The sequence below is a fragment of the Archocentrus centrarchus genome, chromosome 2 (genome assembly GCF_007364275.1).
Source record: "Archocentrus centrarchus isolate MPI-CPG fArcCen1 chromosome 2, fArcCen1, whole genome shotgun sequence".
NCBI classification, from domain to species: Eukaryota; Metazoa; Chordata; class Actinopteri; order Cichliformes; family Cichlidae; genus Archocentrus; species Archocentrus centrarchus.
This window is the reverse complement of record NC_044347.1, coordinates 22,801,967-22,825,685: the sequence shown is the minus strand read 5'-3', so window position 1 is coordinate 22,825,685 and position 23,719 is coordinate 22,801,967. Positions and strand designations below refer to the sequence as shown.

The 23,719-nt window shown below is 40.5% G+C and overlaps 1 protein-coding gene across 1 annotated transcript in view; it reads right to left on the bottom strand.

Moving 5' to 3' along the window:
• The window catches only part of LOC115792371 (E3 ubiquitin-protein ligase Midline-1-like), a 55,035-nt gene that overhangs the window by 16,791 nt on the left and 14,525 nt on the right, over positions 1-23,719 (bottom strand). Inside the window, exons 2-3 of the mRNA XM_030746885.1 lie at positions 18,603-19,396; positions 2,663-2,758 (exon numbers count right to left, since the gene is read on the bottom strand). Coding sequence (XP_030602745.1) covers positions 2,663-2,758; positions 18,603-19,328 — 822 coding nt within the window. The 5' untranslated portion in view covers positions 19,329-19,396. The remainder of the gene's footprint in view (positions 1-2,662; positions 2,759-18,602; positions 19,397-23,719) is intronic.

Here is a 23,719-nt window from a genome sequence, read left to right as displayed (position 1 = left end):
TCAAATGGAAAAGAATACACACCGTACCCCTGAACACAGTTAACCTGTTAGCAAATGGTTGACATAGTAAAACTGCAATAAACAAGAGTGGCAGAGCCACACTGTCACACACACACGCACACGCAATTTGTGACCAAAGTACATGATGTGCTGTGTAAAGATGTGGAGCATCTAATGACTGTGGGCAGAGCCCTCTGGAGCATATGATCAGTGTGACAGATTATAGCCTGAGAGGGACATTAAGTGATTCATTTAACCACAGAAATACACACAGGCACACACACACATACAAATGATTCAAGCCTGGAGGATATCCAAACTTTCTAAAATGCATATCAAACAAACTTTCTGAAGGGGAGGTGAAGTTGGTCTGGGAGGGCCTATATTCACTGACACTCGAGCCCAAAGCATCAGAGCTAATGCAAAACTGCAAAAGCACTAAGCCTTTTTAATTTTCTTGTTTTCCTTTTCTTTTATGGGATAATTCTCTTCCGTTCATTTGAATAAACAAACCAATTAACTGCCTAAAATGATCCCTCTTTGAGTATTTAGGATTATTGCTGAAAGTCATTGTACCTTCACAAAATTATAACGGCATCCTGTTTTTGTTTTTTTTCAGCATGCAAAAAAAAACAGCGTAGAAGGGTCCAAATGTGGTTTTGGCTTTAAATTCTTTCAAAACAAAAAAAAAAAAAAAAAATGAGCCATAATGCCAGCTGAAAAGGAATGCATGCGTAATTTGGTGTGGGAGCATTAAATTAAACTGTGGCCACAGCCGAACCACAGCAGATGGTGACTCAGAGGAACTGGATCTGCAGCCTTTTTTTTTTTTTTTTTTTTTAAAGCATGACTCGTTTAGGAAGATTGCCATTTTCTTGATCTTTCTACAACACTTGGGGTCCGAGAGAATCTCAGCGGCCATCTTCAGTGGAGCTTTGGAGAGGCTTAATGTGATGTGAAAAATTCAGAAAGCTCCATCAACAGCACGCCAGCCAAAGCTGTGTGACCATCATCCTTTTTTTTTTTTTTTTAATCCCTTTCAAATTCATGCCAAGCACGCCAAACAACTCAATTTTCTGAGTTCATATAAGTTCATCCATGTATTTTTAGCTCACGTAAGCTCATTTTTGAGTTTACGACTTGTCCGATATGACCTTTCACATCTATCACAAGATGCTATCACTGTATTCCTCAAAGGAATTCTTTATTTAGACCCTTTAGGGTCTTCGAGTGTGTTGTGAAACCCTGCTGTATGTGTCATGATGCATGGGGGAGAAATAGGTCAAGCATCTTTTGTTTGTTTGTTTGTTTTTACCCTTTTTATGTTCATCATTTATTCATCAAAAAAGTATCAAAGTTTTTTTTTCCCCCCATTTAAAATTTGCCCCCCAGCTTATAGCTCAGAGGACGCATCTTTGCGTGATTGCGACACAAAAACATGCTCACAAAAAAAATTTATACAGCACTTAAATCTTAATAAATCATAATCCGCTTTCCTTGCAGCGTGCAAAGGCCCCGCCATGCAGACAGTCTGTTCTCCATTATTGCTAAACTAAGATGTCACTGCCTCCCAACCGCTGCCTGTGGCATCACTTTATTTAAAGCTTCTTAGTGGGCCAGTGGAACATGAAGAGGCAGGCTTAGCACAGAATTGCCTTCACTCGAGTCAAATGCATGCAGACATTCACACATTTGGTTATTATCCTAAAAATAAACATGTTAGACTGAAAGCAGCTGATGTGTATTTGCCTGTTTCTGCACTCAAGCTTTTTTTTTGGGGGGGGATGCAGTTTCTTCCTGCAACAATGTTAAAGATGCTACATGTGTTTGTATTTGCACATACAGATTTTTGTCTATATCTTATGTGAGATCAGAGCAAATATAATGAACAGACAGCACATTCTGTTCTTTTTGGTGTCACGGTTTTATATCAGGGCTCTGCGGTTAATGCAGATGTAACCAAATTAAATAGGGAGTGTGGTGAGCATATATTACTGAGTCCAAGATGACACCTTAGAATAACTTTTTACTCAAGCAAAACCTTCTGTGATTATTTCTAACTTGGTATGTTTTACTTGCATTTGTAGTTTGCCTTTTGTTATGTGTGTTTTACATATCTCTATACTGTCACGTGTATATTGTATACTTTTATTTCATCTGCCCAAAGACAACAGAAAAACAAAATACATTATTTAGAATGATTTTAAATATAAATGAAATAATATTTAAATTAGCCTTTTTGCAAACATCTGGAACAGACAGTCCCCCTATTAAAGGATTTTTAAAAAAAGGCTTTTTCAGTGGCATTGTACAAAAAAATCACATAAATCAGCAGAACAGTTTGAGTATGTAATCAAGCAAAAATACCAAATACTTCGAAATTAGATAGTATAATGTGTTTTAAATGGCAGATTATTTACATTCAGTCATTTACTGCAAACTGTGTTGTCAACTCTTGATACATGCTAAGCTAAAGGATGCGGATCAATCTTGAGTAATTACACAAATTACACCGGCGATGCTACAGCTACAGTTATCAGTCTTAAATATTCAAACCATACCAGTTTACATTTACCCATTCGGTTCAGCTGAGCAAATCTGATAAGTACCAACATACAGCTGTAGACATGCTGCTAACCATAAAGGGCCACATGGGACTCACCTCTACATGTTGACAGGTTTGAATCAATTTTCCCATAAGAGACTCCAGCTCGTTGTTCCTCTTGATCAGATTACTCAGGTTGGAATCCAGAGCTTGCTGCAGAAATCAAATAACACAAAAGAGACAACAGAGAAAGTGAAAGACAAGAAGAAAAAAAAAGTCTCTGACATGATGCAAAGAAGCCGAAGTGGAGGAAGAGCTGCAAATAGAGGGAAGATAAAAATGCAAAAAAAAAAGAACTCCCCTCCCCTTTAGTCTTCTCTGCCGTGGAAGCCAAAGAGGGTGTAAGAATATCAGGCAATGAACAACAGAAAAAAACAAGGAAAAAAAGTTATAAAGCAAGTGGAAAAGAGCTGCCTTCAAGAAAACACAAGAAAAAAAAAAACGGTTTGATTCCTCAGTTCAGGTTCACCACATAACACCTAAGAGAAGCAGTGATTTTCTATCAACTCTCTTTCTGCACACGCATTCCCAGGAGTTACAGAGTTATTGCCTGTCCTGTTACAGAGTGCATTTGGTGACCACGTACCTCTGAGCGCGGGTGATACCCCTCATCTCTGTATTGCCTCCTCATCCTGCCCTGTCCGAGCCTCTGACAGAGAATCCTACTCTACGAGAGGATGTGACTGGGACAGCCACTCCACTGAGCACCAAGCCATGCGCAAACCCGGCCAAGCGGCAAATTAGGCATCAAAAGCTTTCCCTATGAGAGCATGCAGCAACGCTCTCGGCTAACGAACCGGCAAACAGGTGACAGCACGTCAGCCCTGTCCCTTAATGCTCCTCCCTGCTTTTCCCCCCCTCTTCCACTCTTTGTTGCTTTTCATCTGCCTGGGCACAAGCTGTCTCCTTTACTTCTAAGACCATCATATTATTGCCAAACCAAGCGTGCTTAAGCTGCTCTGATGCCGTGTCTCCTCTTGCCCATTCAAAACTGTTTTCCAGATGACTTTAAGACCAGGCCGGGTGACTGCAGAGATTTGCACGTCTCCAAAAAGGTGTGTAAGTTCACTAGAGCAGCAAGGCCACAACAGATGGCGCACGCTTTCTAACTCAGCAAAAAGTGAATCTTTTGCTTGTGTTTAAAGCTGCTAATTACTCATCTTTAGAGTTAGAAAAACAACCACAGCTACTGTAAAAAGACACTCAAATTTGCTCAACCTTTAACCGATTTTTAGCAGCAGTGTAAACAAAGCCAGTTCTGATGTTACATTATAAGGATTAAAAAGGCGCTACCTTAGAGGGAATACTGAATAAACAACAACAGTAAATACAGATAGAGATGTGCGTGCGTGTGTGTGTGTTTTACACTGTAGTGGTACTGGGGCTTAATGGATGGCCTTAATACCACAATGACACACAAAACCAAAAGCAGCATAAAGGTCTGTTTGAACAGGAATATGGCGCTGTCATCATTATCCTCTGCGAGGTAAAAATAAGCTAAACCTCTTAAAGAATGATGATGAGGACAAGAATCACAACAATAAGTCAGCAGCTCCCTCTGATGCAGCTGAAATTTGATTTCACAAACCAACGTGATGTCAATAGTTTAAAGTTCATGACGCACACTAACATGCAACACAGGGGAAATGGAATAATGAAGGTTTGCGTGCTTCTGTTAGTGGCTGTATTCCTGTTTGTGTTAAAGGACCCTTTTTGAGCTTGTTTGTTGTTTGTTTGGGACGTGAAAGAGGTTAAACCGCATCAACGGCGTCCATGTTGCAAAGTAGTATTTATCTCTCGGGGGCCGCTCGCCCTGTCAGGCTGATCGCCTGTCAGTCATCCTGCCCGTTTATCCGGTGTCCTCTCTCACTTTCTCTGTTTGCCTGTCCTCTTTTTTCAGCTGCCAGTCCAAGCCGGATTTTTACTCTGCATCCATCCATCCAAAAAGAAAAAAAAGAAAAGTCTGTGTAAAGTTAATCTGCTCTGAATCATCTTGGCTAAGCCTTTTTGATTTGTTGAGTTTTGATATATACAGTGAGCCACAGGATTTAGATTATCTTGAGATGGATGGATGGGTGAAAAATGATTCAATAAAAAATAATGGATACTTATACTTTTTAAACTGAAGTACATATTCAATATCCTTTTTGTTTTTTTTTAGAAATAATGAATAATAATTTGTACTAGAAACATTTTATTTCTTGATTTGAGCCCTTCTTTCTCCTTCTCCATCCTCCTTTACCAAGTGGTTTTTGTCCTAAGACCAATATGAGCCCAGTGCAGACAAAAAAGTGCAAATTACAAGAGCAAAGATCAACACAAAGGCTTTAAAAATGAGTTATTACTTCATAGTTTTCTACTACAGCTTTATTTATTATAATAATATATATATTTTTTTATTTTGTTGTGGTTTTATGCTGCACTATATAAAGCATTTCTTTATTAAAGATGAACTAGCATTTGCAGTTCTGCTCTCATTTTTAAAGTACTCCTGAAGCATGAACACAGCGCTGGTCTAACCCGAAATTTGAAGTAAACATTAACTTGCTGCTAAAATTGCATATTTGACATCGTTAACTGATTTATGGAAATGACACAGATAATAAAGTTTTTGCTCTTTTCAAAGCCACCAGACTGACAACAAAGACAGTAATTTATTTTTTAAACTCAGAAAACATGAATTACTGGTCACTTTAGCATTTTAAAACAATAACAAACCAAATGAAGCCACAGTTACCAAAAACTCCTGCGTTTTCCAAAGAATAACTGCTTTTTGTGGTAGTGAAGCTTTTTCATTTCCTTGTGGGAAATGTCTAAAGGCAGGTAAAATTGTAAAAATGTTGTAAATATTTCGTGTTACCTTGCAACAAAACTGATACTTTCACAAAGCCAGGTAGTTTACTCCCACGATCCAGGTGTATGTAATATCTACTGATGGAGGAGCAGTCTCCACCTAATCTGTAGCGGCAGTTTGATACCGGCCTTCGTGTAGGGAGCAGAGACCTGAGACTTGGCTCAAATTCAGTAATTGGGGGAAGTGAATGAAGAGCAGTCCCATCAAGAGAGGTATAATTCCAGCCTATTTTTATTTTATGGCAAACTATGATCTTTGCCTAAGTACTTTTTAGTGCCTAACCCTAACCAAGAAGTTTAAGAAGCTAAACCATACCAAGAAGTTTTCAGTGCCTAACCAGAAAGTTTCAGTACCTTTACCTATCCAAGAAGTAACGGTACCAAAACATAACCAAGATGTTTTCATTTCATAAATCTAACACAGAATTTTTTTGTATTGTTTTAAGTCATTTTTACCGAATGAATGTAAAAGAAGGACTTCTTGCTGCCTAAACCCAGCCATCTAGTTTCCAGTGCTTAACAGTTGAGTGAGTTCAACACAGTTTTTATGAGGTTTTTATTTTTCAAAGAAAAGCTGCTTCCTTCAATGGTATCTGCTCTTAATTAGGTTCTGAGCACCCTGCAGCAGGACAGCTTCCCACTCTCTTAGTTTCTTTTTATATTACCTCCCAAAACATCCACTCTTTGAAATTGAGGTACATTTTGCATATGTTTCATCACCTAACATCTTCCTGACAGCTTAAAAAAGTTGCGTTTCCATATAACAATTATCACACTTGTATCAGTGTATGCGCTGTTCATGTGTTCAAAAATGACTGTAGATGCATGCTATAAATGAAATGAATCACCCTGGAGCAGTGCTGATAAGCTAGGAATGTATGCAAGCGGCTCACACATGCTCATATACTCACAGATACCGACAGGTAAGCAACTGAAGTCAAAACTTCAGAGGACCTACATCTTTTTAAGATTTACTGTGACACTGAGCAGGATAGTGCTCAGAGGGATCCTGCCAGGATTTCTTTCCATTCTTTTCCTGGTTTCTCACATGTGTTAGAGAGAGATCAGAGAAACCTTAGTCACACAGATGAGGAAAGAGACTGTGTGAGAAGATGAAGAAGAACAAAGACAGACAGTTAAACAGCAAGACAGACATCATAGAGGAAGCAGGAAGAGGAAACAGAAACTTGAAGAGGGCCCATGCTTGTTTACCACTGTGCTATCCAGCCTGTCCACCTGTCTTCAGACACATCTGCACTGCATTTATCTCATATCATCATTGTAGTGGGTGTTGTGTGTTGGTGTGTTTCCACTAGTTAATTGTGGGAAGTGTGTGTGTGTGTGTGTGTGTGTGTGTGTGTGTGTGTGTGTGTGTGTGTGTGTGTGTGTGTGTGTGTGTGTGTGTGTGTGTGTGTGTGTGTGTGTGTGTTTGAGACAGAAAGAGAGACAGAGAAAAGCCTGGAGCAAAGAGAACATCAAGTACAGGAAGAAAAAAGTTGGCTGTGAGTGCTACACAGTGCACTGTAAATTTTCACTTAGTGGCTTTTAATTACTACAGTTAAAAAGAGAACCGGACAAAGGGAGACAATATGATACCTGCATTTAAATCACAGTTTCTTTAAAATGGGACTCGTCTTGCCAAGCACCTTATAATATCCTTGGTTTAGAAATACAGAGTCTACTTTAGGAATAATCATTCCAGTTTGTCAGTAGCTACAATCAATACTGTATCTGAAAGCAGCAGGCAGCTCTTTTGAGGACAACCTGCCTCAAAACACCAAACAACAGGAAAAGCTGGTAATTAGTTCTGAAGACAAGCAGATATAGCAATGATAGCGCCAAATGCACAAACACATCAACATATTTATGCTAACTTGGCACCTGCCCGATGCATGAATAAGCAATGGTTGGTAATAACGTCACTATTTTAACTTTTAAAGAGTGGCAGTCACACCCTTTGACAGTGTGTGTTTTCACCTCAAACATACTGGTCTTTGATATGGCCAGAACCAGCCTGGCAAAGCACCCAAAGTGGCCTGATGGATGAATTTAAAAGTATAGAAAATGGCAGGTAAGCCAATAATAATAATAATATGTCAATAAAATGCATTACTTCCTGGTGTGGCATTAGTATTTTTCCAATCATAAAGAAGTAAAGTTGGAGTTTGTACAATTCTAACGAGTTTGAAATATTTGGTCAGTATTTGGTGTGACTACCTTTGTTTTTCATCACAGCCTGAACTCTCTGAGGCAGCTTTATGGTCATTTCTTTACAGTCTTCAGGAATCGTTCTTCAGGCTTCTTGAAGGACATTCAAAGCTCTTCTCTGGATGTTCTGTTCTGTCTGTCAACATGATCCCACACTGCTTCAATATTGTGGAGGTCTTCGGGTATGCTTTTACCGCATTGGCAGTGTGTTTGGGGCCATTATCATGCTGACAAATGAAGCTGCTGCCATCACACACTTTCCAGATGGTATTGCATGGTGGCTGAAACTCTGACGGGACTTTCCTGCATTCATACTTCATCAGTTTTAACAAGATCCCAAGACCACTGGATTCAGCACACCACTGTTGAACAAGTTAACAAGATAAACTGGATCAGATTAAAGTCTGTCTGCACTCTACACAGACGTTTTCACCTTCCTGGCTGAAGAACTGTAAAATATTATTACTTCTATAGCTAAATCTCTACTATAATAGGACAAATCATTTATTAGTAGCTGAGAATGAGAAGCGGTGGAGGAATTTTTCAAATCAGAAGAAAAAGGAATAAAACGCTGTGAAAACACCACACTACACACAAAACTGTATTATTGGAAAACTGTGCATGAAGTATCAAAAGTAAAAATACTTATTCTGCAAAAAAATGTTCCCTATCAGCATTAAATGGATTATTACTGCCACATGTTTAAAGGTGAGCTCATTTTAAATAGTTTATATTCTGTTTAATGTCCAGCATCATATTCTATAAATCACGTTTGTAGCGGCTGTCTCTGAAAAAAACTGTTTATGAGCTCAGAAACACAGGCCTGCATCTTAATTTAAAAAAAAAAAGTATATCAAAATATATTTTAAACAGTCATCTGAATCAATAGGCCTCAGCAGTGTGTCACATGGTTAACTGTTAATATTTACAGTGGAGATTAAAAATATTAATGAAAAATGAAGGCGTGTTGGCAAGATGGCCGGTTAAACTCGACATTCAGTCAGACAAATAATTTCTCACTGATGTTAAATCTGAAAGTGCTGCTAACCCTTCACCTGGCCAACTTGCCTGTTTTATTAGAGCAGACACGGTCAAACCTGCCGTCCCCTCTCCATCATCGTCACGGCTTTCCTCGCTAATGTACTAACGGGGTTATTAACAACTTTTTCACACTCCATCTTCTCTACATCACACATTGGCCAAGGTTGTTAGCAAGAGGAAACTCATCTGTTACGATGATAAATCACTGAAGTTTGTTTACTTGGTAGTGCTGGCTGTGCTTCCACACAAAGCACAGGTCGTAACTGATCTCAGAGCAGTGAAAGCAGAGCCAGCAGCAGCCTTGTGCGCTGGCCTCCCATCAGTTTACCGTGAATGACCACAGATTTATCAACCACCAGGAAAAAAAGGTGCTGGCAGGCGTCGCTTGCCCTGCTTGTCCTGGTGGTGCTTGTCCACTGCCTCAGCCTTTTCTCCCTGTTCCCCTTCCTCAGATACTCATACGCTGTTCATCTACTCTATAGTTTTCCAGACCAATTTCCTCAAAAATTAAAGGACTCACTGCACACTGGACTTGCATTTACAGATAATAGCTTTTTGAGACTCATCATGTTGGGGCAGAATACTCTTTAATGTCTGTCCAACTGTGTATCATTGGCATTTTTCATAGATTCAACTTAAGAAATGGGACCACATTATTTGTTTTTGCAACAGGCTGCTGGTAACAAAGTGCTTAAAGATATAACAGGCCTTTGCTAAGTTTTCTGTTATAGGTAGCCACAATGGTGGTTGTGTCATAAACCAGCTGTATGACAGGCAGATTGTGGACCCAAATGTAAACTCAGCAGCCAGTGTGTAAACTCAAATGTGCAGCTTTAATGCTGATCGCTCACCAAGGTATGTAGTCCAAGCAGGAAATCCAAACGGCTTATGACTCATAGCACACGGGAAAACACAGAACTGAGTTGCTTCAACGAAGGACAACGGCTGACTGAGACAGTTTATACAAACATGGGAGAACAAGGGAATAGGTTAGAGGTGGGAACACAACTAGGTATAATTAACGTAATGACTCTGGGGAAGTTAAACTAACCACAAGAGACAGAGAATATAACCCACCAAAATAAAACAGGGAACGAGACAATAAACAGGAACAGGGACTCAAAGAATAAAACACAAACTAATAGTGAAACAAGACCAAAACTAGATGTGAAACTAATACTTGAAAATATAAAGAAACAAACCAGGAAATGCTGCAGCAAGAAAACACTCAAAACAAAAGGACTCACAACAGGTTCAGGCATTCCTCTGAAAATGATCAGGTCAGGACTGAAAATGAATGAAAAAGCAGCCGATGGCCAAAGGAAAAAAATTGACCTTCAGAAAGCCTGGAGAACTCTTGCTCACGACCAGTTTAAAAACTTACCAAAAAAAAAAAGAAAAAGTCTGGTTTCCTTAAAGAAATGAGGGGAGGCTCAAGACTTTTGCACATCAATGTATGTGGCTGAATCTGGAAAAAGTGAGACATATTGTTGAAACAATTTCTTGTAAATAAATGACTCTTTTTTCAGGATGTTTTTTCGGGGGGGGGGGGGGGGGGGGGGGTATTGACACCAAAATTATTATTATTATTATAAAATTATCAACTATTGAAGGTTTGAGTGACTCTTATTAAAAATATTGTAGGTGACAAATATAAGTGGTTTAATTGCCCCCTAAAAAATTGCCGATGTCACGTTTCGTCTTGCTGCAGTGATGTAGAGGCCGCTCATCCACATCAGCGTTGTGTGGTCAGAGGGAAGAAGCAATGTTTCAGTGCTCGCTCTCTGTCTGAAAGTTTCAAGTTTGCTGAGCTTTTGATCGCTGCAGCGCCGAGTGCGATGTCAAATTGCACTGACACACTGTACGCTTCTGGCTGTCAGCATATGTATTTTTAATTTAGCTTTTATTGCTGTTTTATGATCCTCGTTAAAGATTGTTTGACAAAGTCAAGGTTGAATTTAAAAAAAAAAAAAAAAGGTCAGCATGATAGGATGGACTGTCAACGTATGTAAGGGAGCGAGTGTTTTTATGATATAAAAGATGAATGAGATGGCTGGAGGACATAAAGCTAAATGCCACGCTTATCACCAAGGTTATGGTTCAGAAGCTTTTGTGTCTGCTCGTGTTTTATTGTGTTTGCACCCGACAGCCCAAAGTATTTTTTTAACACTAAAAGGGCAGCTGATTAACAAAAGTGGATTACAACAAAACGGAACAAACCTGTGATTTGAAAGCAACACGTGCACACAGACACACACACACACATGAACAGCAACTCCCATCTTTTATCTTCAAGGTTCTTTCTTTTCAGACCCAGAGCCAAGGACTTTAAAAGCTATTTCCAGCCGCCTCCTCCGTCAATTTCCTGTGACGGGGATAATTTTATCTCCGAAAAAGGATGGGTGTTCCCACAATAACCTCCGTGGCTCTTATCAGACACACACCACCGCTGGCACTGAAAAAAGGAAACTATTCCAATCATCTGATATTCTCCCCCTCACCCCCTGTGGAGTGGGGATATCTCAAATTCCAGCGGATCAGGGCAAAAAGTGATATGAATGAAATGTTCCAGAAAATATGACCAAAACAGTTCCAACTTGTCAGACTTTATAATGAAAGAAGAACTGAAGAATCCTATCTGAAGAAAATGGGGCGGCCTGTAACATCTTGAGTATTTCAACTTTTAGATATGAATTACCTGAAACAGGGGGAGTCTGCGTGTTGTACCTCCTCTTTAAAGAAGTCTCCCTAAAGTTTTCTGCCTGAATTAAAAAAATCAAATGTGTTGTTCATCATTAATATTGTATTGCACTTCCCTAGGTAATTATGTTAGACCTCAATTTACTTCCTACCCTGTTTCTGTTTACCACGCAATTTTGCCTTTTTAAAGCCTCAGCACATTCACTGTATACGGTACAATGTTCATAAAATATGAAAACATTGTGTCTAAATGTACTTGTGTTGCATAATCATAACCGAAAAAAATATATTAAAGTTTATGCCTATATATATTTTGCTTATGTACTGTCTGAGTTTAATGAATTCTTTTACAAAATACTGCCATGCAAAGATTAGACAAAGAGAGAAAAAGAAATAGCTTAGAGAAATGAATTAAAGTTAAGTGAAGTGACGTGTGGTGCTTTGAATCAGAACTTATCCTGAGGCTGAGATATATTTTAAGCCTCACTCTTATTGAGGACACAGCAAAACAAGTCAGTGGTCTGAAAAATAAAGTGTGGCTGTTTAATATGATTAGGAATAATCCGTCTTTAACTTCGATGATAATGTATTGTATTCAACTTAATAGACAATTTTTTTTTTTTTTTTATCCTGGTCTTAAAGTCGTGTTTATGAAAATGAACAATTGTGTTGTATTTATGTTAAAAAAGTCTAAGAAATTATTGGAATTATTGGAAGCGTAAGAGAGGCTGAGGCGTAGAGTGCCAAACGCCACTGCCGAGCATCCTGCTGGCTAATGTCCAGTCACTGGATAACAAGCTGGACGAACTCAGGGCCAGGATACAGTTCCAGAGGGACATACAGGACTGTCTCACGGAGACATGACTGATACTGGCCCACGTTGTACAGTCGGCGGAGTTCTTCGGTGTTCATTGCATGGACAGAACGAGCGAGTCTGGGAAATCAAGAGGAGGAGGTGTGTGCCCAATGATTAATAACAACTGGTGTGACAGTAGGAATGTTGCCCCTTTGGAACAATCCTGTTCGCTTAACCTGGAGCCCCGCGAGTTCACTTCGGTCATCTTCAGTGCCGTCTATATCCCACCCCAGGCAGACATGGACACTGCACTATCCGAGCTACATGAGGCTATTTCCACCTATTAGGCTAACCAGCGTGATGCGGCTCTCGTCGTAGCCGGGGACTTTAACAGTGCAAACTTGAAAAAGGTGATACCAGAGTTTGCTCAACACATCGACTGCCCCACCAGAATATGCCACCACCACCGCATGCCTAAATACAAACAAAGGCTCAGGCAGGAAACCCCTGCTGTGAGAGAAGTGACACAACGGACTGATCAGAGGCTGCTCTACAGGGTGCTTTGGATTCAGCCAACTGGGACTTGTTTCGCAGCAGCGCGGGCGGAGACATCGAGGAGTTTAGGGAAACGGTTGTTTGAAAGTTGTTGATGACACTTTGCTTATGAGGACCATCAGGACTTTTCCCAACCAGAAGCCGTGGGTGGATAAATCTGTCCATGATGCCTACAATTCTGGCCTCACCTCTGGGAACATGGAGGACTACAAGGCTGCATCAGACAACATCAGCAGAGCAGTGAAAGAGGCTAAATATCACTACGGCCGCAGACTGGAACAACAATTACAACAGTCTGACTCCAGGGGACTGTGGCAGGGACTACGCACCATCACAGACTACAAAGCACCACACACACTGCCCACCACCTTCGGCCCACTACAGTTTGCATACCAGCCAGACAGATCCACAGACAACGCCATGACCTTCCTCCTCCATAAGACCCTTTCCCACGTAGACACTGGTAAGAGGAACTATGTGAGAGTGCTCTTTGTAGCTCAGCATTCAACACCATAGTCCCCTCCAGGCTGATCTCTAAGCTGTTGGACCTGGGCCTGGGCCCATCTCTGTGCAGGTGGGTTTATAGCTTCCTGACCAGCAGACCACAGGTGGCACGTGTCTGTCACAGCACTTCTCCTTCACACCAGATCCCCCCAGGGCTGTGGGCTCAGCCCTCTGCTGTACACGCTGTACACCCATGACTGTGAGGCCACATCAGAGTCCAACATCATCATAAAATGACGTTGTAGGACTGCTGTTGTAGGACTAATCTCCCACAACAAAGAGACAGCCTATGGGAAGAAGGTCTCCCGTCTGGAGAACTGGTGCCGGGAGAACCACCTTCTGCTCAACATCAGCAAAACAAAGGAACTGATCGTGGTCTTCAGCAGGAAGCAGCAGAGGGACTACCATCCCATCCACTTCTCATCAGTGGTGCTGAGGTGGAAAGAGTGGACACGTTGGGAGTGACCATCTCACGGGACCTGTCCTGGACTCATCACGTTAACATCACTGTGAAGAAGGCCAGACGGCGTCTCTACCTCCTCAGGTGGCTGAGAAACATCAAGCTCCCACTCAAGGTGCTCAGGAACTTTTACACCTGTGCCATCGAGAGCATCATGCGTGGGAGCAGCACCACCTGGATGGGAAACTGCACTAAGCAGGAATTTATGGCCCTAAAAAGGATGGTTTGTTCAGCTGAACGGACCATCAGAACCACCCTGCCCAACCTGCAGGACATTTACAGCAGTGCAGTGCAGGTTAAGGGCTCTGAAGATCCTTAAACAGGCCAGCCACCCCGAACACTCTTTCTTCTCCCCGCTTCCTGCTGGCATTACTGCTGCCTGAGGACTAAGACTGAAAGCTTGAAGAAGAGTTTTTATCCATAAGCCAGTCATCTGCTCAACTCTGAGCCCTAAACTGCACCATTACTGCACAATGTAAATTATTATATTATTCTATGTATAGCATCAATTACTTATTTTTATTCTTTATATATTTTTTACTAATTATTGGCTCAGGTACAAAATAAATTTTACTGTGCATTGTACTGTGTATAACTGTGCATGTTACAAATAAACCTTATCTTATCTCTTCTCTTTGGATAATAACAGTAGCCTGCTAACACAGAGCTAATGTTAGCTTTTTGACAGCTAACTACAAAAAGAAGCATAAAATACTCATCTGACAAAACTGCGTATCAAATTAAACACATAAATAGAAGAAAATAAAATCAAATATTTAAATTTTAGGCTACTGTATTGTTACAAGATAAATCATATTGAGATGATTCAGAAAGCTTTGTTATTAGCAAAGAGCTACTTGGAAACCCATAAGTAATGTTAGACTTTTGAACCTTTATTGGGCAGTCACCAAAATACATGGAAAGTAAAAATTTCAACCATAGTGTTATTGGAGGTCATTATGAGACCCTTTTTTTTTTTTTTTTTTTTTACTTTTGTGACTTTTTTTTTTCAATTGTTTTTATGTTACAAACCAAGTTAGCATATATGGTTAATTCAAAATAAAATAACTTACTGTGCTTCTTAATGGTCTCCCAGTTCATTTAAAATGCTGCTACCTGGTTTGCTGCGGTACAGGTACATCTCTCAGATATGCAAGGACAGGTCAGCCAGCGGTGCCCAGAGTTCAAACTAAACCCAGCAAAATGGCTTTTAGCCAATCCGGATTTCTGCTTCAGCTCAACTTGGGACTTACAGTTGCCCCAACTCTTTTTAAAGCCAAGGTAATGATTTTTTTTTTTGACTGCTTTTAATTAAAATGGACTTTGTACTTATTTAATAAATTCTGATTTAAACTTACCTGCTCTTTTATTTCGCTTGTGCATATTTTATTATGTTATTTTCTTTATCTTTTACTTCTTTTTATTTTATTATCTTTAGCTTTTAAAGTGTTCTTTTCTTTTTTAAAAATTTGCATTTTAATGTTTTTATGCCATTTTCCTGTCTTTTAAATATTTCAGTAGATTATGCAGAGCACTTTGAATCGGCTTTTTGTGTAAAATGTGCGAGTGCCTAGTCTGGTGCAGTCGTCGATGCCTTGGTGTGCACCTTTTATGTGTAAGCGCGTGAGAAAATAGACGGAGCATGCTCGTAAGTTAATGAAGCGGTCATACATCCTTTGTTTTCCCATCTGTTCTCCGCGTCCTCAGGTACTCTGAGTTACGTGAAACAGCACGAGGATTATAAATTTCACAGAGCGCTAAATCAAAAACTTGTTTTAACCAGCAAGCACAGTCAAGAGGAAATATCAAGATGTTTGCGGAAAATGACTGAATAACAAATTTGGGACACATTAATAGAAATCTCTCATTTTGAATCTGTCTATTTGATGTGTATTTTCTCATATAACCTTTAAGAACTGCTTCAGGCTTGGGAATGCACATGAACTGCAGTAATAGTGCTCACATAAATTATTTTTGCTTGCTATAATAATGCATCTAATAACAATTTGTCTTGCACATTTTTGTTGCTTGCACAGGCAGAAACCTGTGAGCAGGTGCCATTGCTTTGTTTGTTTGTTTTTCGGGGGGGCTGGGGTTTTTTTTGTTAGTTTTCTTTGGTTTTTTTATAGTATAGCTGATAATTAGCTTGTATAATAACTGCAGGGTGTGCTGACCTGTGCTATTTCTGCCTGGCTGAATGGGGAGAAAGAAAATCACGATAATTAGATGATGCACTGACCTGTAGCTTTCCTGCTAATTTTTCTTCTCTGCCTAAATTTGCTGAAACAGGCAACGTGAGGCGGTACAGACACCCACATTAAATCTAATGACAAAGGACATCAAGCCCATCATTGGAGGCAATGCGGTTTCTAAAACAAAAGGATGATAAAGAGCGAGGCAGGAAGGAGTGTTTTTAGGCTCATTTATTGGGCACACACATACGTAATCATGATCACGGCTTTTGGTGAAGGTTGAGTTTTCCCCATTGTATCACTGCATGCCCCTTCTCTGAGGACACATTACAAACTACTTCACACTAACACGTTTCAAACCCCTTGTAAAAGGAGAACCATGCTCAGTCTTGACATTTTATTTGAGGGTGCTTAGCAAGCGTGTGTCTAAAAATGTCCCCTGGTTAAATGATGCTTTGGCAAACTTAGATGTATTTTCTTGCTTGCTGCTCTGGAAAGAGAAATCTTTATTCTCCATCTTGTAAGCTGATGCTTTTGCTCATTAATCAGCAGAAAAAGCTCTAACTTTGTTTTCATTCAAATCGTCAGGATTGACCTGAGTGAAAGTGCCGCTTCTAACACGTTAGAGGTAACACTGCCACAACCAAGACATATACATATATATATATATATATATATATATATATATATATATATATATATATATATATATATATATATATATATATATATATATATAGTAGGAATGTACCAATAGGGAATTGTGGGCTGATACCTTCCAGACCTGGAAAATGAACCCAACACAGAAATACCACAAAAAAAGTCAGTTTCTCCAGCTGCTGCTTGAGGCTGTCTCCAAAAGCAAGTCAATCCCAATAGAGTTCCATCTTAAAATGCACCGCTTTAAAGAGAAAAACATGTTTACAGCTCTGTGCTCTGTAGCTAATTTCTCCCTTCTTAACAACTGTACTGGGGTGCTTTTCTTTTTTTTTACATAACTCACTCCTTTGCCTCAAAGTTAGAGGTGTGGTCACTAATTCAAGTTACTGAGCTTGACCTTTCAATTGTGTTTGTGCATTTCTGGAGCATTTTTCAATGGAATTAGCAGATAAATAATATGACCTGCAGTGCGGTGCAGCCCAAAGGAGTCCGGCATCAGGTTTTGATGAGTAAAATTCGAATATTTTATTAGGCTTCTTTATTAAGCAGTAATTGGCAGGTGTATGTATCTGTGCATTGCACCGCTTCAGTTTATACATGGAGCTTGCTAACCAAGATTGCTAGCACTAGCTTCTTGTCCAAATTTGGTTACTTCTTGCTCCAAAAATCCAAAAACACAGCTGCAGCCAAAATAGTAACACTGAGGCAAAATGTGCCATGAGAAAACTACTTTTGTGTTTCTTTCTTTCATTTTTTTTTTTTTTTTTGCAGTTCGTTATCCCTGTTTGTTAATAGGCTGCTATTGCTCAACAAGGCTAAGCTGATATGCAGAAAAATCAGTGTATCTCTATATCCCTACATACTGTTCTGGGCAACTTACAATGGCAACTTTGTAAGTTCCACACTCATTTTCAACATGCAGTGAACCTGAAGACAAAAAAAGAGAGTGTGTGTCACAAGCTGTTGGCCCGCTGGCTGACCTGAGTGATGTGTTCATTGTGTGGCACAGAAAGCTGGTTTCCAGTTTTCTGCTAAAACCAAAAACTCTCTCTGTGCTCACATAAACTCTGATTATAAGCAGCCACAAATAGAAGGTAATCCTGGTCTGAAAGTTAACTTACATCATCAGCTTGAACTGTGCAGTAAATAGATTTTCAGCTAAGTAAGATACATCCTGTTTTCAGTAATTCAGAGGATAACTGCACACTCATAGGTTCTGGATTTTGTGTTATACAATGAAAGCCTGACTTGGGACTGAAGCAAGTATACCTTGGCCAGCTCTACTTATTTTCTTTCTCTCTAGCTCTCTTTTTCAGAAGACATTAAAATACTCCAACATTATGCAAATGTAATCCTAAATCACTGGAGACACTCAAGAAAAGTGCTTATATTAGTCAAAGGCAGATTAATAGAGGAAACCATCTGGTGGACATTCAAGGTAACATTTACTTCTGCGTGATCTTTGCTGTAACACACACGCACACACACACACACACACACACACGCTCTATAGCCATTACCAGCACACTGTAAAAGCCATGCTCAATTAAGCACACCTACACCCAGCGGGCAATTGGTGCTCGTTAACCTGCAACCTCATTAAAGACACCATGCCTTGTTACTAATGACACTCCCCATATTCACTCTGTGTGCTTGCTTCTGAACACCCTCCTGGCACACTGGCATGGCGCAGTGATTATGCTAATTGCTTAATTATTCAGTAGAGATAATAAGTCAGCACGAGATGATAAAATCTCACATGATAATCGAGTTAGATACCTGGGTAAGGATAATGGGAAATTTCATACTTTACAGCAGAATAGAATTAAAGTTTAATATTCGTTCTGTGTGTGTAAGATAAGCTCATAGTCTTTTTGTTCTTTATCTGTCATGAGGCGGATGCGACAGATTTTATAGGTTTTAATTAGAAAAATGGGCGTGTTTAGAAGGTGTCAAATGTAAAATAACTCCATTAAAAATAAACTAAATAAACACAAGAAGGAAAAGACAAACAATTTCTGCGCTTACCCGCAGTTTTTCATAGCGGTCACTCAGTGCTGCCACCTGGTGGTCCCTGTGCCTTCCAACTAACTTGCAGAGGGAGCAGATGAGCTGATCATCAGTGACACAGTACATGTTCACCTTCTCCTCCTCATGCTCCAGGCACTGAAGCCCTCTGAGGTGGGAGTCCGGCATGGGCTCGATGAGCCGGTGGCCGGTGAATGGCTTCTTGTTTGGGTGCGTCGCTCTGAGGCACTCCTCACAGTATGACACCTCGCATGTCACGCATGTCTTAACAGCATCCTGTGGTGGGTCCTGCTCGCAGAACTGGCACTGGACCGGCTCTGGAGGCGTGCTCGGGCTAGACATGGCGGCGCTGACGGGGACCAGCGCCAACCGGTTGGTCCCTTCCTCACTGGGAGAGTTGGGCCCGCTGTGAGGGGCGGGCAACGGCAGTGGCAGGGGGAGCCCGGCTGAAGATGAGGCACGCTGAACTCTATCAATAATATTCTGCAAGGTCACGTTTCTCTTAAGTCCGTCTAGTCCACGCTCTGGACTCAGGGAAATGACATATCTACAGGTAGGGCACTGGAAGGCGCCGATGCTCTGAACTGATTCGTTGGTGGTGCAGTGGGAGACGAGTATGCGGTGGGCGCAGCCAAAGCACAGGCTATGGGCACAGGGGAGCAGCAGCGGGTCTTCGAAGAGCTCCAGGCAGATTGGGCAGGTTAGCTCTGACTCCAGAGTGTCCATCCTGCTCAGAAAAGGCCAGGCGGGACCAGGCGCAGTGTCAGCGAAATCCAGAAGAGCCGCTCAGCTGTCTGGAGGCCAGAGAGATAGATGGAGGCGAGCAGACAGGGAGAGAAAGAGAAAGGAAAAGAAAGCAGAGGGATTTGTGATTAAATGGTGTGAAACAGCTTACTTCTCACTGCTTTCTTTGGAGGGCTTATATCTCAATGGAGCAGACCGCTGAGTGGACTTAAATAGAGGAAGGATGTTAAGTGCTGGTTTTCTAAGTCTGACTGAAGACTGAAAATAAGACTAAACAAACAGAATAATTAACAAGGTTCAGGATATTTTACCAACAGACATTTCACTATTTAAAACCAACAACAGTTTTAAGTAGAAAGGGAGCACGTGAGCCTATCAATTCAAGTGTATTTATATAACACCAGTTTGCAGCAACAGTTCCCTCAGGGCTCATTATTTTGTAAGGTACAGACCCTACAATATTAGAGCGAGAACCCCATTTATCAGACAGTCCCCTGTGAGCAAGCATTTGGAGATGGTGGGGAGAAAGACTTCACTTTAACGAGGAAAGGGCCAGACTGCCACAGGACGACCAGTCAGGCAGTGAGGGACCACAAAGAGACCACAAACAACAGACGGTGCTCTGTGCATGATGGGAAGTCCCTCAGCATGGTTCTGGGCCATCTGACCCTGCCCTAATGATAAACTTCATCAAAAAGGAAAACCTTAAGCCTAATCTTAAAAGTGAAGAAAGTCAGGAGCTGATGGCTCTGCATCCCAGTCCATCAGGACACAAAAAGATGCAAACCTCTCTTTGTTGTCAGCCTGGTCAGAAGGATGAAGTTGTGAAACACACGTTTACCAGCAACAACAAATCTGTTTAAAATCAGGTTCAAGATCAGAAAAAAAAATCAGAAAAAAGCTGCATTATTATCGAAAAATAATATGAGAAGAAGTTCAGTTCAGAGAAAATGTGAAGACTGTTCTTTACACTGAGAGTCGAACATACAGCTGCACTAAAAGCATCCTGTGGCTTTTGTTGCAGCCACATTACAAACATGCTGTTAACCTACTTTTGCCCTTTGGTGATTCTCATTGTTGTGGACTCGGGAACGCTATAGGTTTCCCTATGCTTGGATTAACTGGACTGCTGTTACGGCACACTCCATCAGCAGCAACTGCCACCGTGTTAACTGCAGCATCAAGGAAGCATCTGTCAGGCTGTACTTAAAGCCAGTAAAGCAACTTCTCACTAATCGGATCCTTTATGTAACTGATGGGCGGCAGCAGCAGCAGCAGTGAGTTACGCTCCGTCCTTCATTCTTTACCATTAATTGACTGCGCAGTAGTAACTTCTATAGACAACTCTATGGAAGCCCTGAAAGGCAGGGTTGAATTTTTAAGCCTAAGATCTTTTTCTCACCTGGTTTACATTAACTAGAGGAAAGAAATTAAATTTGATCAGACTTTTTGTCTTTTTTTTTGGCTTTTTGGGGCTTCCGTACAACTGGCAGTCAGCAGTATTCCTGCAGGAAAAGATTTATTTGGAGAAGTCATTTCAAGCTTATTCTTGTGCACATCATTTGAAAACAACCACACTATAGTTTTTCACCTTTAACCGCTTGGTTTGAAATGGGAGTCTTGTTTTGACATGTAGTGCAGATGTGGCAGGTGCAGCCACATCTGCAGTCAGTTGCTAATTAGAGCACATGCCCATTTATTTCTCCTGCAGAGGAGCTGACTAGTGGTTTCCATCTGAACCTGCATGCTGTCAACACGTCTCCAAGAGACTCAGGAAGAAAACTTTGGAAACACAAAACAGCAAAACATAATAAGATTTACCATTTTAAAAAGGCCCGATTAGGTTGGAGGGTCTTAAAAAGGGAGGTGTCTGCTCTTTCTATAACTAAAAGCAGTCACAAATGGAATATGTTCTCTGATAAGTATTCCAGTAAGCTGTTAAATAAGTGTGGCTTTGTTTCCAATCAGTTTTAATAAAGAACAGTTAGCTTTGAGACTTTGCCTCTAGGTTAAAAATTGAACGCTGCATGCTTTCTTCAGTTCTGAACTCACAGCCGTAGGCCTGTTAATACACTTTTGGTTAATTTTAAGAAGATAAATTGGATTTTACGGTAGCTGAAAATTTCAAAGAAAACTAAAAATCCCCCTTTAAAAAAAAAAAAAAAAAAAAAAAAATGAAAAAAAAAATGAAACAAATCCCTCGGGGTAGAAGGATCTTTGCAAGTTTAAGGAAAATGGATAAATGGACAGGAATAAAAAAAATAGAAAATGATATCCGATTAGCACAGAGATAATAGAGAGTATGAGTGCATTTGATTATAATAAGTATGTAAATTGATATTATAAACCATGCTGCCATTTATAAACACTTTAAGCATAATAATGACACTAACACACACAAAAGCAAATGCAAGCTCTTTTGGGGGCAGGAAAGAAAGCGTCTCTTATCTCCACGGTGCGGCCTTTTCAGCAGATGTCACTGTTTACTGAGATTAAGACTCGTGTGTATCTGAGTGGACTGCTGCACTCAGAATATCTCCTCTTCATTCTCCAGCAATCTTTATGCATGGTTTCCTCTCATCCTCTGGGAAAAAAACAAACGCTGCAGATAAACTGTCCTCATATGAGCTCGGTGCAGTCCAACCACTTTTTTTAGTCTCTGTGAGATTTGAGATCAGATATTTATTTTCGGACCTGATGAACTGCAGAGGCAGACGGGAAGAGGAGAGGAGGAAAAAAAAAAAAAAGATTGTGTACAAAGACCTATTACCAAACAAGCCTTGATGTCTTATTTCTAAAGCAGAGGGGAAACAGCAAATGTGGAAACAAAGCAAATATGGAAGGATGTACAGAAGAAAATGTGAGAAATTGACTGAGGGAGATGGAAGCGATTTGGCAATTACGCGCTTTGAATGAAGCGAAATGGGTGTGTTTGACCGGACTGCTAAGAACAAACCCTCAGAGAGGCGCGCACTTACAGTCCATACACACTGACACATACACATTCAAACAAACCCTTCATCTGAAACAGCAAAGAGACCCTCTGAGGTGTTTATATCATCAAATCATTTGTCAGTGAGACCCGAGCTTACCGACTGTCAAATGAAACTCAGGGGGCTGACAGGGGGGAGAGTATGCTGTGATTCTTTTGGTCGAATAACCTTTTCATAACAGCACCGCTGGATCAAACTGAGGTCATGCAAACATACAGCAGCTCCAACAATAAATAATCAGCTTCGAGATGAGGGAGCGACGTTTACCTAGTAGGGTGAGCAGCATCTTGTACATAATCTCGTTTAGCCCACAAGCATTTGACAGCTTGTATGTAAGGTCACGCATGCACACACACACACACACACACGAACTTAACACATGGACTTTTCCACATGCAGGATGATGACAAAAGAGCTCCAAATACACTCTTTCCTAAACTAAGCCATGCAAGATTGAGGCGAACACGAATCTCTCAGCTCTTATTTTTTTTTTTTTACCCACCTGGATACACAATAAACAACAAGCAGAGGTTGTGACCTGGCAAATAGTTTAATTGAAAGCCTTCCACGCTGCATTAATCTGTGTATTTACATAAGAAAGAAGAATAACTGTGTATTACCATCAAACTCTGCAGTTTCACTCCCATCAGATGTGTGAAGTGTTTTTGCAACAACAACAAGAAAACCTCTTGAACCCTACATTATCTGCCTAACAACCAATAGCAGTCAGACTAAGTTAGGAACTAGTTTGTGGCTAAAGAAAAGCCTGATAACTCTTTTTCTAGGCAAAATGTGGTGCTCAAGTGAAATGAATATGTTGTCATTTAAAGCAAAAAAAAAATCCTTGATTAGCTGCACGCCATCAGATGGCAGCCTAAGTCAAAAATTAGCTCGTTGTTAACAACAGGAACTGCCAAATGGGGTCATTTTGACTCCTGCAGGTGATAACCTGTTCAATCAGCGACCTTTATTTTAGCATTACTAAATATGACACGTTATTCAAAATTCATTTTTAACTTTTTCATAATGTTTTCGAGGTGATTTCTTTGGGGTTCTGCTAATGTTGCAGGACGGGGTAAGAAGGTCACCCCTGGCAGCTCTTCGGGGTGGTGGTTCTAGTGTTGAAGAGCCTCGTAAGCAGAAACATATACAACTCAAACTGAGTGCATAGGGTCCTACAAGGCATACGATCCAATTTATTGCTGTCAGTGAACATTTACATGATGTGTCTCTGCAAGATTTCTGCACATGCTGACTACTTTCCCTTTTTTCTAGGAATAACACACACCTCAACCACAAAACTGACCATAAAGGATGGGCAGCATTACTTTAAGATTACCTGGCAAACTTGGCAAAATCATTCATTACTTAGAGGCTCAC